Raw genomic sequence first — 17,021 nt, 5'->3', positions numbered from 1 at the left:
AAACACCGGCTCCTCTGGTTGTGCTCTGAAAACAAGAGAGAGAACCGAACCCAGAGCGAGACAGCCAATCAGAAGCCTTGTAGATTCGATTTTTTTCACTTCTCTCCAACGATTGGTCCATGTCTCCAGGGAAAAGTCCCGCCCCCGTGTGCTGATTGGTCAACTTTCCCGGCTCTATGAAAGTCATTTGAATACGCTCGGCTTTGCTCTGCTGGTTCAAATATATGACTCGAAAGGCAGGAGAGGAGACGCAAACAATGGACGAGACTTCTGCACGGACACACTGCTGATGAATCTATTTGCTCCCTGGAAGTAAAAAAAAAAAAAGAACATTACAGATAGTTTAAATAGTCTTGTTTCAGTCAGTTAAATCGATTTTTATCTGGACTTTCACCGCCACAACAAAACGAGGTAAGTTGTTTACGATTTCTTCCAGTTCTTGCTGAAACTACTTAATATTTGTAAGTGTATTTTATATCAAGATAATTTATGATGTTCCTCGAATCGTCTTATACTTTATTTTATATATTAATTATCACAAAATAGACAGAAAATATCACTATCCCCGAAAATTACAGCATAAATATAGCTAGCTAGCTTACCCAACAGTTCATGTTTAGCCCAAAGTAAGCGTTGTGATATTTAAATGACAAATGCAAAGTTCATCCTCTCCCCAGCATTTAATTTCTCCCTTCCCTAAGATGTGTTGTTGTTGTTATTGTTTACCACCCGTCATGTGAGTTTATAATTAGGCTGGCAGTCGGACAGGAGCAAACATTAGTCAGCAGCACCTGTGTGCACAGCATGGCTCCTTCACACACTCAGCCTTTACTTTTTACTCTTATGACTCAGTTTGAAGCCCGTAATGCAGAACAGGCGGTGTGTTCTGCTGTGTGTGTGTGAGAGAACAGATTTTGTGTGTGTGTGTGTGAGGAAAAGAAGAAAGAGTTTGAGAAAGTGTGTCCCTCCACACACCTAGCCAGTGCCAGCTTCAAGCACTTTCCAATTTGCTGCTTAAAATAAAACCCTAATAAATTGCTGGGCTCAGGTACAGAGACAATCAAGAGTAGAACTGGTCTAAGAATAATCAAATTATTATTATTATTTTTGCTGAAAGTTTGAGTATTCTGTTACAAGCTTTGGTTGATTATTTCCTTGCAGCAGGTCTTGTTCATCTTTCCTGGCTCTGGGTTAATACTGCCTAGCCTCCCAAATGATGTTCGTGTTATTACCTGCGACTGTGAGGAAGTCTCATACAAGAAAATGCATGTTTGAGCGCATTGTCTGTCTCTGCTTATCAGATTTAGGTGCATCTGTTTAAACAAGGTTGTCCTGAGTTCTGGTGCTTTGAAAGAGGCTGCAGGCCTCGTGTGACCTTTCTTCAAGCCTTTGTTTATGCCCTGTGCTGTTTTACTCCTACTTTAGCCGGGCTCTTTGCTGGATGACGTACGAAATCTGGTGATGGAGCGACTGCGAGTGTTCAGAGGGTCGTATAAATAAAGATTAGTAAAAACAGACCTCAAAGATGGGTATTGATAGATATAGGTGATCTTTTTTATTTACTATCTATGCATTTAGTTGAGATGACTTGTTTCTGCCTTGGTCAGATAAAAGTCCCTAAGATTTAGAGGCGTTGGAAAGTTACTGTGGCTTTCAGATTTTTTCTACTCCGTTTTAAAGAGGGGTATTTGTTGCATGACGAGAAAAGCATGCAAAACCAGTTTTATACTTCCGTTTGTGAGTTTGGTTTTGACCTCTAATCTTGTGTATTGCACCAGTTTTGGTAGGAAAGAAAATATTCAAAGATTTGCCCGCATAAACAGGGATTTATATTGTAAGATGTAAGAGAAGATGAGCAGAAGTTTTAAAAAGATTCTCTTTCTGAGGTTTTTCTACTTTTTTTTTTATTTAAAATTCATCTTTAGTTTCATGCGAATCTTTTGTTGACTATAACGAAGAAGTATTAGGAAAAACTGTAACTTTGTCTGTGTAAAATTACATATATTTGAACGTTTGACCAAAGTATATCAACACAATTTCATAAAGATCTTTGTAAAATGTATCAGCATGTAGTAACAGTGTTTTATCTCTCCATTAGTGGCTGTTACACAACTATCAGCTGAAACTGAAATGGCTAAATGAGTTTCGGAGTTTCAGCTGAGTTGATTGTGATCAAAGATGTTCGACCAGTTTGCAAAATTTATATCGGTTAAATTGAGTTGAAAAATATTTGTACATCAGAACCACTAGACATAAATGTGAGGAGTTGCCGTCAGGTCAGAACGCATTTCTTACTCGCACGACCCCTGTACCTCCTGCAACTTTCAGTGCCAAAGTACATCAGGTGCAAAGTAGACTGCACTGCATTGCCGCATTTCTACTCCAACAAATTGTTTTATGGCTCCTCTTATCAGAAGCAGGCAGTTCCTTTGGCTCTGAACAGCTTTTCAAGTGTCCACTTTGTGTTAACCTTTGGTACACCAAACCCCTCTAGAACTTATTGGACATTTCTCTTTAAGTTGCTGCTGTCCCTTGAGTCACATGCATAGCATCTACTTAGGCAACATACTAGCCTGAAGATGTTCCTTTTCAAATGCCACATACTTTTTAAAAAAATATATATTTGCACCTATAAATAAAAGAGTGGATTAAGACTATTGACCTCACAGAAACTGATCTATAATAGGAGTTTGTACCTTTCAGAAGAACCAGAAAGTCTGCTTTACTTGTTTGACACGAGAATGAGCTCAGTCTGGGCTCCTTTAGAGCCAGGGTGTCACACTTTATGACAGCAGCTACGAACAGAGTGTGTGAAAGTTGCTGTGTACGTCCGATCTGCTCTGATCTCTTCCTGGAGGTCTTTGTGTGTTTGTTAATGCCATGACAGGAGAGATAATACCTCCATTGTTGAAGAACCCCCACCAGCCTGTTGGCCTCAGCAACGCTTAATCTACCTTTTAACACCACGCTGAATGTCTGCCTTAAAGATGTATGGTCAAAGAACAAAACATCTAAAACATAGTTGTTCAAAATACTTTGAGTGCAAGAGCAAGAAGGGGTTTGTTTTACATTTTGGCCTTTTTATTGTGTCTGTAAAACCATATCAAACGTCTGTGCGAGGCGTTTTTCAAAGGTTTTCAAAGTTTACAAGCAGGAGAATGTAAACAGTTCTTCTTATGTGAGTTTGTGCTCTTGGTGCCGTTTTTCGTCCATCCAGAAGGGAGTCCAATCCGTGATTTAGAACGAGTACAATTTCAGTGCTGCAGCATGGAAGCCACAACGTGGTCCAAAGGGTCAACTATTCAGGAAGTCAGTCTGGAAAAATCACGATTGGTTTTGGGTTCTGAGATATGTTTTCTTTTGCTTTTATTTCAAATAGAAACAGAGAAGACAGCCAAACTATAAAAAATACTACTCACTGGGTTCTTATCTCAACTTGTCCACATTTGAGTGTTTTGTTTTTTTAAAGTTAGGTAAAGATCCTGTGATCTTTTAAGAGTTAAAAGGAGAACAGCAGGCTGAGATCATAGAGTTCAGAGTTGGACTGGCTTACTCAGGCAAGATGCCAAAAGCTGTGGTATATGCTTGTGTTGTGTGTATGTGTGCGTGTGTTTGCGTTGCCCCAGCCATCTTATGTTTATGTGTGACATGTGTATGTAAGTTTGGATTATAATGGTATGAGGCTCGGCGCCATGGTGGACAAGGGTGTGTGTATGTGTGTAAGATGTTGGCTGAGGCAGACACTCCTCTGTTGGCACTGTAATGGACAAACAAAAGTCTGCTGGATTCCTGTGGGGGTGTTTTCTGTATATGCTTATGCATATGTCACTGTATGCGTGTGCATGTGTTGCACAGACAGACAACAGTAGCAGGATAAAGATGGCTCCAGGGTTAAAGCACACTTTGGTGGCGACCCAGGATCAGCTTACGGACCTCAGATCCAATTATCTTTACCATTAAGACGGAAAATCGTTGCCGACTTGAGATCATCCATCTGTCATCCTGTTTTTTTAACCCCGCGCATGCTGCACTGCTGCCAACAAGTGAATTTCAAGAATGTGACAATGGGTGAAGTAAAGTGAGGGCAGCAGAAAAATCTGCACCTTTTAAGCTGATTTGTAGACATTTACTCAACAAATGGGCTTGTTTGAGTTGGATACATCTTTCTAATGTTGCTAGCCCAAAATAATAAACAGAGGAAGGCTAAAATTATATGATCAAGTGTGATTACTGTCACAGACACTTAAGTCTTTGCTTTGTGTGACAGAGTTGCTCAAACAGATACTTTCCCAATTGCAGTTTAAACATCAGCCAGATTCCCAGGGAATGAGGTGGGCTGACAGAGTATTAGCAGGAAATCTGTAAAACTACAGGAGACATTTGCAGAAGAATAGTCATGAGCACTGACATTGAATGTTTTGGAACATATCATTATAACCATGAAGCATAAAGTTTTTATCATCATCCTATAATTTATGTCAGCACCTAAAAAAAACCCGACTTAATTCAAACATCAGTTTTTGGTTTTGGATGGTTGGTTGGCTAAGAAAAGCAATATGAGGGCTCTGAAGGAAAGAAAACAAATATATTGAGGGAACTTCATTGAACAATTCAAACTTTGTTTCCTTAACGTCTCACTGATTATTATTATTATTTTTTGCTCATAGTTCAATAAATGAGACTGAGAACTAGGCCTGTCGCGATAAACAATAAATCAATTAATCGCATGATAAATGAAAATTATCTACCTCGTTTTCATTTATCGGCTTCGTTGTTTCTCGGTGTTTCTTTCTTTCTGAAGACACTGAATGACAAAAGCTCAACTCCGGTGTTCTTCACTGATCCCTCCCTTTCTCTTTTTTCTTTAAAATCAGTTTTAACCGTACAAAATTGTGTTTTCGAATCGTTAAAAACAGCTAAGCTGAGAAGCTACGAGCTAAGCTAACAGGCCGATCTCAGGAAAAATCCTCCGTATTGTCGAAGCTCCGAAATTCATGTTTGAAACCCGTGCCTTTGTGTAAAAAGTTGTTTTTCTCTGAAAAAAGAAGCTGAGAACTTGTTTACTGATTAAAAAAAAAAAAAAAAAACAGCTTTGTGTGAAAAATGCTATGCTAAAGAACTCGAAACATGCCGAGCGGCCGCTATTTTGAGAACCTAAAAAAGCAAGCAGAGCCGGCCCATGTCACGTCAAGGGGCTTTCCTCCCATTTTTCTTAGAGACACATTTGCTTTCTCCCTCACTATCCATCCTTTGGTTAAAACAGCCTTATACTCCCATCTGGTGGTCAAATAAAGGTACTACGCAAAAAAAATTAACCAACATTTCTTCTTAAATTTGACAGTAATTGCTAATTATTGTCAAATTCCAAACAATATTATCGTTTATTGCAATATATTCTGAGACAATTAATAGCCCAGCAAAATTTGTTATCGTGACAGGCCTACTGAGAACATTACGCACAGAGACACAAATGTAAAAAAATGCTCTTTGTCCAATAACCTGGAGGGTATTTCTTGTAAAACCTGGCACTGTTTTGCAGAAAATGTTGACTTTTTTTGCGTAAACATTTTATGATGAACACAATCAAACTTTCAATTCAACCACAAGTTAAAAATATTTTGTTCACTGTTATTTGTAGGTTTTAGAAATAAATTGGCCAAATTCATATTTGGCAGGTTAAAGCTTTATGAAAATTGGAAATCAGCCTAAGAACTGTTACTGGTACATCTTCAAGCAGAAGGCATTAATTATGTAGATCGTAGGATGAAGTTTTCTCAGTCCTCAAATCTTTACCTAGTTGAACACCTAAAGGAGATTTTTGGTATCACGTCTTCATCAATGATTGGATGAAGGAGTCTTCAAAGACGTTTTCCTGAGAGTTTCAGAAATAATGCCTGGTGAAATTGTTCTAATGGTACGTGACTGACCAGACTTTCAAAGACACAAATTATGTACATTTAAACAGGGTGGTATTGTTGTTATATGGTCCAGATGAGGAGTTTGTGACATGTTTTGGTCTTCATTATTAGGATGACCTGGGCAAATAACAGCACCTTTTTTTTTGTTTGTTTTCAAAGAACCTTGATTACAGCAAAATATGTTGGAAGTCGGTCACCGTTTCCCCGTCTCTCTTTTGAGATGTGCCTCAGTCTTTACATTCACAAGTTTTGTTTTTTGAATTGCTGATCAAAATTGTGGATGAATGGTTCAGAAGATGGTAATTTCTTTCAAGATTCCCAACCCTCGAGTGCTCATCTGTGTCTCTACAGGTCATCATGCCCCCTACAACTCCTTATGCAGGAAAGTTCAACTCCTGCCCTCCATACAATAACAACAACCATGCTCAACCTCAGAGTCCGTACCGCAGCAACACGGCCCCGAAACCTTCAAGAGAGAACATTTACAACGGGGCCTATTCGACAGCAGAAAACCCCTACGATGTCCCACAACCTCAGGCTGCGTATCGTAGCTCCTCGGTCTCATCTGTGACTGGGAAGGAGCATCATTACAACAGCAGCTGCACGATTTCGGATAACCTGTACTCCTCGCCGCAGCCTCACAGCCCTCGCCAGCACAGCCCTCGCCAACACAGCACTTCCTGTCCGGGACGAGCGTACCGTCACACGAGCAGCTGCGGCAGCGACCAGTCCGGTCGTAACAACGGGGCCTCGACAAAAGCTCGACTTTACGGACATGGAATCACTACCAGCTATGGGGAGATGTGTTACCATGACAACAGTTTGGTTTCAGCTTCTCTTGAGGCGTTGATCCAGCACCTGGTTCCAACTGTGGACTACTACCCTGATGTAAGTACTACTAAACAATTATTTAGAGTTATGCAACAGTGTTTTTGCAAATGTTAATGGATTTGTGTTCTCTTCTGAAAGCCTTTTCATTCCCTCATTTTCAGAGGTCATATGTGTTCACGTTCCTGCTGAGTTCACGCCTCTTCCTGCACCCGTACGAGCTCATGACGAGGGTTTGTCACCTGTGTGTGGAGCAGCAGCGTTCCGGAGACGCTCTGCTGGATAAGGTGGGCGGACTTCACACATACCCAAGCGCGCACACGTGCAGGTGTAATTATTTCATACACTGTCACTCTTGCTCCCACACGTCCCCACTCCCACTATCAAACCTACAAACTCAGGATAAAAACAGAGGAGAGCTCATTGAAGCTGGATAAACAAATATCAGCAGAAAGATGGTGTTGAATTATATTTTGGACTTTTCTTGTAGCTGCATTCACACATAGGCCTGTCGCGATAAACAATAAATCAATTAATCGCGTGATAAATTAAAATTATCAACCTCATTTTCATTTATCGGCTTTATTGTTTCTTCATGTTTCTCTCAGTACTGAAGACACTGGAGGACAAAAGGCTCAACTCTGGTGCTCTTCACTGACCCTTCCCTTTATATTTTCTCTTTAAAATCTGTTTGAACCGTCCAAAATTGAGTTTTTGGATCGTTAAAAGCAGCTAAGCTACGAGCTAAGCTAACAGGCCGACCTCAGGAAAAAATCTGTCTTGTCAAAGCTCCAAAATTCACGTTTGAAACCCGTGCCTTCCTCTAAAAAGTTTTTTTTCTGCAAAAAGAAGCTGGAACTTGTTTACTGATGTTTTTAAATAAAAGCTTTGTGTAACAAATGCTGTGCTAAAGAGCTCAAACCACACCGAGCATCCGCCATTTTGAGAACCGAAAAACCAGAACGAGAGACAGCCCATGTCACGTCAAGGGTTCTCCCTCCCATTTTTTATAAAGAGACACGCTGCTCGCTCCCTCACTATCCATCCTTCAGTTCAAACAGTCTTATACTGTCATCTGGTGGTCAAAAAAGGTACTACACACAAAAATTAACCAACATTTCTTCTTAAATTTGACAATTACTAATTATTGTCAAATTTCGAACAATATTATTGTTTATCGCAATAATTTCTGAGACAATTAATCGCCCAGCAAAATTAGTTATCGCGACAGGCCTATTCACACATTTTAAAACCTTTACAGATTCGCTTCCGGGATGTTGCGCCCAAACTGGTCCAGCTTTTGACTGAGTGGACAGAGACGTTTCCATATGACTTCAGAGACGAGAGGATGATGCGCTGCCTTAAAGACATGACGCTCCAAGTGGCCCGAGGGGATGAGGTGAGAATCCCAACTGTATTTAAAACACTCACAGTAACAAAAACTATAATGGAAAGTGACCCAGTAGAGCTCATTAGTTGTCTCTTTTAAAGTTTGCATCTTCTCATGTCATCTATGCATTCAGTACTCATGGCGAGCCATGCAGCAGATGACTCAGCGGCTCATCAAGCGCCTGTCTGCCCTCGGCCAGTACGAGGAGGCCGTGGCTGCTCTCAACGCTGTGGCACAGGAGCGACCAGCTTCACTGAAAAGCAAACAGGCTTCAGCTCAGCGAAGTGACATACTGAGCATGTGCGACGATCCTTTCATCCTTGCCCAGCAGTTAACACACATTGAACTGGTGAGATGTTAGATGTGCTATAGCTACACGTTTACAAAGTTACTTTTTCTATTTTAAATATGAGTCCGAGGTTGTATCTGTGACAAAACAGTGTTTTCAATGAGGCTTGTAGCTGCTGCTTTATATTAACTGTACTTGAAGTAAATTTATCATTTTGGTTAAAATAAGGACAAATGTGTTGAGCTAGAAAGTAATGGAGCAACGGTACATGTATTTGTACCAAATTGTCCCAATACATAAATCTTCTGTCTCAGAGCATTCATATCTTCTTCTTCTGTCATTAATTTATTTTGGTAACTGCCATGATGGAAAAGGAGTAGAGAAAGTTATCGAAACTATTTTAAAACCCATCAAAGTTAAGTCAAGTCATCTGGACGATTTCTTTTTTGTTGTTGAGACGTTTCGTCCTTCATCCAAATGACTTCATCAGTCTGAGGAGCTACAACAAACTCAGTCCCACAAGCAGCACACTCACTTAGTGGACCAACCAGTTTGCTGGTGATAAGATGGTTTCTGGGGCCCGGGCCCAAGACATTATTGAGCATGAACTTTGATGTTTTGAACCACTTTGGGTGTGGATGCCTCAGATGAGTTGACGGGGGAAACTGCGATCCCCAGAAACCATCTTATCACCAGCAAACTGGTTGGCCCACTACCATACTTGCTGCCGTACACATTGCATCAGACCAAATATGTCTAATAAAGTGGAAAAATCATAAATGCGTTGCTTTGCCATATAAGTCACATCTATTATGCATCACAGTTGACGCATTGCATTTGTTACGTGTCACCGCTGACCACCTGGATATGTGGGCCGGTGTTGTACCAAAAATCGATTGGCTGCCAAATGGTGGCCACGGGAGGACTTTAACAAAAAATTTAACAAGATTAACACTTAAAACCAATTATTTGTTTGCTCAACATTATAGTAAAGATGCGTCTCAGTCAAACTTTTCCTTAATAAAAGCACTTTGATGGTCAGATCAGCTGCATTTTGCCTGGGCGACGTGGTAAAATCCAGCTGATATGACGTTTGCTACAGGAGTTCCAGAGCGAGACGAAAATGGCCTGTATGGCAAGCCAAGTGCCTCATTAATAGCCACTTTTACCTATTAATGAGACACTTGGCTTGCCGTATTAGTCAAGAGCCCTCTAGTGACTGAAAATGGTAGTGTTCAATATTTTCCATGTCAGAATGAATGAAACCATCAGATCTCAGCCAAAAATGAGTTTATAACTATGGGAAAAAATATATAAATACGTCGCTTGGCTGTATAAGTCGTAGGCATGCTAATGCAAAAAAACAGTGATTTATACAGCAAAAATTACAGTATGCGAGTGTGCTGCTTGTGGAACTGAGTTTGTTGTGGCTCCTCGGACTGATGAAGTCCTTCGGATGAAGGACGAAACATCTCAACAAAAAAAATAAACCGTCCAGATGATCTAACTAAATTTTGTTGTTGTTTTTTTACCTGGATTATTGAGAATGAACTTTGATGTTTTATAACCCATTCACCTATGTGCAGTGCGCATTGCAGAGGTGACGTCCAGAGCAGCGAGATGGGCGCACGTGTCCAACCTGTGTTCACTTTCAGGGCTGATTGTTAGAAGTTTGAAAAAGATAAAGATAAAGCTTGTTTTTCCAGCTGCAGCTTAAATAATGTCAGGCCGTGAGATGAAAGCCCTGGCATTACATTTACTGAGGAGGCACATGTTGACTTAAAGTTGAATCAAACTGAAGGTTTTCATTTTTTAACTGTTTTTTTTCTTTCTATTTGAATTATTAGACCACCTTGCTCTTAAATAACTTATCCTGTTTTCTGCCTCCAGGACAGACTGAGCTTTATCGGTCCTGAGGAGTTCATCCAGTCATTCGCCATGAAGGATCCTCTGGACAACCATAAGGTACAACTTGTTTGTTTTGGACCACCTTTAAATCACCTAAAACAATGATGTTAAACTTTAACATTTCATATAAAATAGATTATTCAACAGCTTGGGTCTCAGTGTTTTGTATTCTATTTTATTCTTGTTTGCTTTGTTCTTGCAGCAGGTTACAAATTTCTAAACGATAAAAGTTACTGATAATGGGTGTTTCCCCAAATCTTTTCTTTAACTCTCATTCAGCAGCTACAGCGGGCAGCATATTGTTCGCCAACATAAAGGCTTCTTAAGAATGAAATGAAATGACCTGCTTGTAATTATCAGCATCAAAGGACTGACGCACAAAAACCACATATCGTAGTTATTTTTAAGTCATTTGTTATTATTTTCATTTGAAGGGTTCTCTGTGCCTGCTTTGACTGTAAGTTAGTTGTGGTTTGCTTCAGTTCAAGTGAATTGTGTTAGAAACCGCATGAAAGAACCTTCTGGTAGATTGAAGGAGACTTGTTCGGCTTTATTTTTATCTCAGCTTTTGAAAATGTCTGCAAAGGAACATAAAAGAGCCTCGCTGCGAATGTCTCAGTGCATCTGAGGGGCTCCTTCTGCCATAAGTGATCCTAGAAATCGGCTGAAGGGTTCGTTTACGGTTTCGCCTGTGCTGCTGAGAACAGGCTCTCACCAGTGCTGCTGCAGTTATATAAGACCCACTTTGTGCAAGAGAGCGGCTGTGTCAGAGAAAGGGGTCCTGAGGTAGAGAGGGGGAGAGTTTGGAGTGGAGTGGGACGCCAGGGTGTTGTGTAAGCTTTTAGTAGAGGCATGAATCTCTGGGAATTGCATCACCACAGCCAAGACATGTTTATTTATATAGAGCTTTTTTTTTTTTAAATGGAGGAGGACCTTTGAAAAACAAGTTCACTACATAGAAACCACATGTCTTGTAGAAAACCAAAGAAGCCAGAAGCAGACGTAAATAAGAAGAAACATTATGCAGGCCAGAGGTTGTGTGGGTGTGAAGGCTGTCGGGATCCATTAGGAAAGGAAATTATAGAGTAATTTTTTTTTACTGTTTTGTGACATTTATTGAGTTATTCATCATCTATGCAGATGATGTCTCATTGTTTCTCATTACTAAATGCAAGAAAGTCAATATATCACAAAGTGTGAATTTTCTTGACTCTTCAAACTTGAACAAAGTGTTGCTGGAAACTTGATGTGTTGAATTTGAATTTGTTTTGTTTTCCGCTGTGCTTTCACCTTTACGGGTTTGTTTGGGTGAGGTGTTGGGGATGATCAGTAAGTTTTAGCTGAAATAATAAATTGTTGCATGTAACAAGCGCAAATCTAACTTGAAAAGTTGCATTTCCCGCAAAAATGCAGTATGAATGCCTATTGCTGAAGAACTTGCTGAAAAACAGCTGAAATAAGCTAAAAACATGCTGACATTTGGCTCAATGAGACAACCTGTATAAATAAAGGCTAAATGAAAAAAAAATGTAGCTGAAATGGAAGAACAAGCCTAAGTTAGAAGAAGAAAGAACCCATATTTGCTGAAATGGGTTTAAATAAGCAGAAATGAGCTAAAAATTTAGGAAATTTGCTAAAAAGCTGCAATTAGCCACAAAGAAAAGGCTGAAAAGTAGCAGAAAGAAGCTTAAACTACCAGAAGGAAGTGGTTGGAGCTGAAATGAGCCAAAAAATGTGGAATTGGCTGAAAAAGCTAAATTTAGCATAAAAACAGCTAATAGTAGCTGAAATCGCAGAAAAAACTGAAACTAGCAGAAATCTGTGGAAAAGAGCATAACAAGTTTAAATGAGCAGACATAAGTTATTTAGGCTGAAAGTAGCAGAAATTAACACAAAAAACTTGAATTAATTTGAAAGCAGCTGAAATTGGGTAAAAAAAAATGCTAAAAAGTAGCTGAAAATGTAGAACAAGCTTCAATTAGCAGAAGTAGTAAGAGCACAATTTTTACCAACTAGGCTGAGAGAAGCAGAAGTGAGCACAAAAAAGTGGAAATTATCTGTTTAAAAAAAAAGTTGAAATGAGCAAAAAAACACCTGAAAAGTAGCCAAAAAAGCAGAAAGAAGCCTAAAATATGAGAAGGTGGAGAGAGCACATTTTTGCTGATTTAGGCTGAAAAAAATTAAGAGTGCAAAAAATGTGGAATTAGCTGAAAAAACTAACTTTAGCATAAAAACAGCTACTGTAAATAGTAGCTGAAATAGCAGAAAAGGCTGAAACTTGCAGAAATATGCTGAAAGGAGTATAACAAGCTGAAATGATCAGAAAGAAAATAGAAGAAGCACAAAAATGTTGTAGCTAGCAGAAAGACACTGAATGGAGCACAAAACAACTGAAACAAACAGCTGGAAGTAGCTGATTTAAAAAAAAATGCACAATGAAGCTGAAAGAAGCTGAACCAGAACAAAATGTGAAAGGAGCAGTAAATGTTTGTAAACAGGTCTAAAGATCTGAAGGATGTAAAATGAGCTCAATTCATTTTCTATTAGAAAAAAAAGGGCAGAAAAGCTTTCAGAAAGCTAAAGTTGTCTCAATACCAAATGTCATAGCCCTTCTCCTGAGCGAGCTGAACGTTTTAATGCATGATTTGTTGGAACAGCCACAAATTGTGGAACGAGAAAGATGCTGAAAACGTACAGAAGAAAAATGGATCACAATAGTGTGAATGATTAAAAAATCTCACCACAAATGTTAGGTGTATATTTGTCACGTAACATAAGCTGTTATTTTTTTTACTTCTGACTAACAGGACACCATTCCTTTGTTTAGATTCCTGACATGTGATGCCATATTTTCTAATCAAGCAACTTCTGTTCTTTGTTTATACTTTAGGGTTTTTTCCGGAAACGTAAAACAAGCAACCTCGAGGCCTACGTCAACTGGTTCAACCGGCTGAGCTTCCTAGTGGCTACTGAGATTTGTATGGTGCGTTACACTTAAATTACACCTGCTATTGTCATAAAACTACGTCAGTACAAGATGTCCAAAGCAGCGTGGCAATTAATAAAACTATCAAAATAGTAATCCAAAATAATGACTCATTTGTATCGTCATTAAAAAATGGTTCAATTGACCGTTTTGTGTTTTCTTACATAAGCCGGCAAAGAAGAAGCACAGAGCGCGGATCATAGAGTTTTTCATCGACGTGGCTCAGGAGTGTTTCAACATTGGCAACTTTAACTCTCTCATGGCTATAATCAGTGAGTATTTGACATAAAATGTGCAAAAAAACCCCTCTTGAACTTAAAGATAAAAAATATTGTACCTCCCCTACACAGGGAGACAATTCAGCACGTTAATTGTGTAGAACATCCCATTCTGCTGTAGATTATTGCTATTTATAGCATAGTTTTAAATTCAGTGTTCATGTCACAACCCTGTTTATTGTTGCCTTCTGTAAATCAGGACACAGTCTGTAGTTCTCCTGGTTTCTCTACAGCAGAGCCACTAAATTGACTAAAGGCAACGAATGCGGTGGCAGCTGGAGTTTAGACTAACACTAATCAGTTTAAGGGGAGTATAAACTCGGTTAGTGGAGGCCTGGAGCTCTCCAGCCTGCGTTATGTCTTCAGTCTGTTTCACGTCTCCTCTGTTTCTCAGCTGGGATGAACATGAGTCCCGTCGCCAGACTGAAGAAAACCTGGAACAAAGTCAACACGGACAAGTTTGAAATCCTGGAGGTAAGAATCATTTAGGATTTTATTATAGCTTTTAGCTCTTGTGTAGGACTTCTAATATTTGGTGTGTGTTTGCTAACATTTCTCTTTGTTAAAAATGTTTCTCATTCAGCACCAGATGGACCCATCCAGTAACTTCAGTAACTACCGCACTGCGCTTCGTGGCGCCACCCAGAGGTCTGAGACCGCACACAGCAGCCAGGAGAAGGTGAGGAAGCGCACAAGATTGATCACTAAAATTGAACTTCAAGTTTAAAAACTAAATAAGTCGATTTGTTGTCTTCTCCCTACAGATTGTGATTCCTTTCTTTAGTCTCCTCATTAAAGATATCTACTTCTTGAATGAAGGCTGTGCCAACAGGCTGCCAAACGGACACATCAACTTTGAGGTTGGTTCAAGTTTAGTTTGGCTTAAAAGCAGAATTTCACATGTAATGGTTGCGCCCCCTTGTGGCAAAAAAAACAAACAAATTTTTATTTTGATAATAGATACTTTATTAATCCCAGACGGAAATTTGAGGCATCCATTAGCATATTATAATATAGAGAAAAAACAACATATAAAATAATCCAAAAAGAAGCAGAATACACAAATTTGGAAAGACAATATGCACATGCACAAGGTGGTAGTTAGTACTACATTCATAATTAACCTAGTTATATGTATTCATAAATACACATCTAAGCAAACATACTCATGTACATGTATATATACAAACAAAGAGCACATGAGCTGTTGTCTTGAGGCATTTTGAGACGAGTGAATTATAAACAAATGTTTAGTTTTTTGTATTTCTTGATTATGTAAAAGTCACCTGGTTACATTTAATTACCGCTCACTGTCGAAAACCAAAGGCACCGCGATAATGGTAAATGTACTGTACGTATATAGTGCTTTTCTATCTTATTAAGATACTCAAAGCTCTTTACAACACAATCATTTACCCATTCATACAGCACTCTACTAGATCTGTACAAAGAATAATCAGTGCTTTATCACATTCATGCACTGATGGGACACACATCAGAGGCAATGAGGGGTTCAGTGTCTTGCCCAGGGACACTTGGGCATATGACTGCTGGTGGAATATAACCCCCAACCTTGCAATGGAGGACGACTGCTCTAACCACTCAGTGACAGCTGCCCCAATAATAATAATAATGCTTTTGCCTGAGGCTCTTTGAGGATCTTAGGGGATGTGTGTCTGCCTTCCTCATAACTCTGTCCATTTATATTTTTTCAGTAATTCAGTAATTTATATACAGTAAGCTGACATTTAAAGAAATGCTTGTTTTTTAATTGTTTATCTTTGTCATTTTGTCCTAAAAGAAACTGTGGGAGCTCGCGAAACAGGTGAGCGAGTTCCTGGTTTGGCGTCAGGTCATTTGCCCATTCGACAGAGAACGCCGCATCCTTCAGTATCTTGTCACAACACCTGTTTATACTGAAGACGGTCAGTCCCCATTTATAGAATTATATACATATAATGCAGCTTTCAGTTTCCAACCGGGATCACAAACCCAATCTGTCTTGTTGCTGTAGAGCTGCATCTGGCTTCATACGAGAGTGAAGGACCTGAGAACAACATCGAGAAAGACAGTCGGAGGTCTCTTAGGTAGGTGCAGGCACGTTAATAAATCATTAAACTGATGAAAATCTATATCACTACAGTTAAAATAACCTTTTTTATGTTTTTCAGATCTTCCCTTCTCCATCGAGAGAATCGATCTTAAGAAAAAGACTTTACATTTTGTTAATAAACGAGGCGTTTTCTTCATTCCTGTCTTCGTGGTCAAAGTTTACACCATCCGTGCTCAGTGGAACAATGGACGCAGCTTGGTTGTCCTCACACACGAGACATTTAAGCTTTCAAGGAACATGAACGACTCGTAAAGCAGAAACACGATCAAGTTTATTGAGCGTCTGAGACATTATGAACCTCTGAGCTGTAATGAGTTTAACCCAGTGATACAAGAAGAACTTGAATTATTATTATTATTTGAAAGCTTTGCTCTGTCTGAAAGAACCTGCAGGAAATAAACGGACTCGCAGATTTACATTTGTAACAAAATGGCTAACCACCAAGGCGACTTCAGAAAAGTTCACACTTCAGATCAGCAGATTTTCTTTTGGAATGAAAGATTTATGGACTTGATCATCACCACTGCTCCACACGATGGACCTGAAAACCACAGAACCTTTAAAAAAAAAGACTAAACCGATGGTGATGTGTGGTTTAAATTAGGAGCTGTGAAGTGCTGTTTTACTTGGAGTCGCTCATTTTTTAATTGAAAGTCAGAGCGGCAGCCACAGACTCATGGAAGCACATCCTCTGTCTGTGCACGGCATTTTCTCTGCATTTGAACATCTCGCGTCTGCACTTTGACTAGCTGTGATGCAAAATTGTGCAAGTGGCAACAACATCATACAAAATCAACAAAGCAAATGCACGTCAGTGTGTTTTTGTGGATTATAGCATTCTGTGACTGTTTGCACCAGTCTTTTCATGTTTATGGCATTAAGCTGCATTTTATATCAAAAGCCTATAATGTGCTTTATTTTTAATTATGGGTTTCACAATGAGCTTGTTGCTGGTTGGCTGGCTCTGTGATCGAAGCTTTTATACCAGTTCATGTATTACAAAACAAGAAAGTATTTGTGGAAAGAATGAAGCACAAACTGATGTATATTTGTGTGCGTACCTTTATTTTTTTAAGCTTGCGATCATGTGAGAGTGAAGTTTGAATATCCAGCTACAAGTGAAAGTGACGCTTCGTTGTGTTTTAAAGGCACTCCTTTAACGTGTCTTTATTGTGTCATTGGACGATTTTTGTGCATCTTTTGTGTTAGAAGGGGGGTACTTGTAATAAAATAAATTGAACGACAGAGCGTGTTTCATCGTTTGCTTTTTTTTTTTTAAAGAAGCGGCTGCGATGATTTGTTAAAATGTTT

At 39.3% G+C, this 17,021-nt stretch overlaps 1 protein-coding gene across 1 annotated transcript; it reads left to right on the top strand.

Annotated features, from left to right (window-relative positions):
• The first annotated feature begins 216 nt into the window (after positions 1–216).
• Positions 217–16,955, top strand: LOC119424785 (ras-GEF domain-containing family member 1B-B). The gene is made up of 14 exons (XM_037692289.1): positions 217–411; positions 6,270–6,806; positions 6,911–7,033; positions 8,008–8,145; positions 8,270–8,485; positions 10,316–10,390; positions 13,224–13,316; positions 13,489–13,591; positions 13,992–14,071; positions 14,181–14,276; positions 14,362–14,457; positions 15,399–15,522; positions 15,612–15,684; positions 15,769–16,955. Exons 2-14 carry the CDS (start codon positions 6,276–6,278, stop codon positions 15,800–15,802), a joined length of 1,782 nt encoding a protein of 593 aa, XP_037548217.1. The 5' UTR covers positions 217–411; positions 6,270–6,275; the 3' UTR covers positions 15,803–16,955.
• The last annotated feature ends 66 nt before the right edge of the window (positions 16,956–17,021 follow it).

The sequence above is a fragment of the Nematolebias whitei genome, chromosome 18, assembly GCF_014905685.2.
Source record: "Nematolebias whitei isolate Nwh7 chromosome 18, NemWhi1, whole genome shotgun sequence".
Lineage (NCBI taxonomy): Eukaryota > Metazoa > Chordata > Actinopteri > Cyprinodontiformes > Rivulidae > Nematolebias > Nematolebias whitei.
The sequence above is the reverse complement of the archived record's forward strand: the minus strand, read 5'-3'. Positions and strand labels throughout refer to the sequence as shown.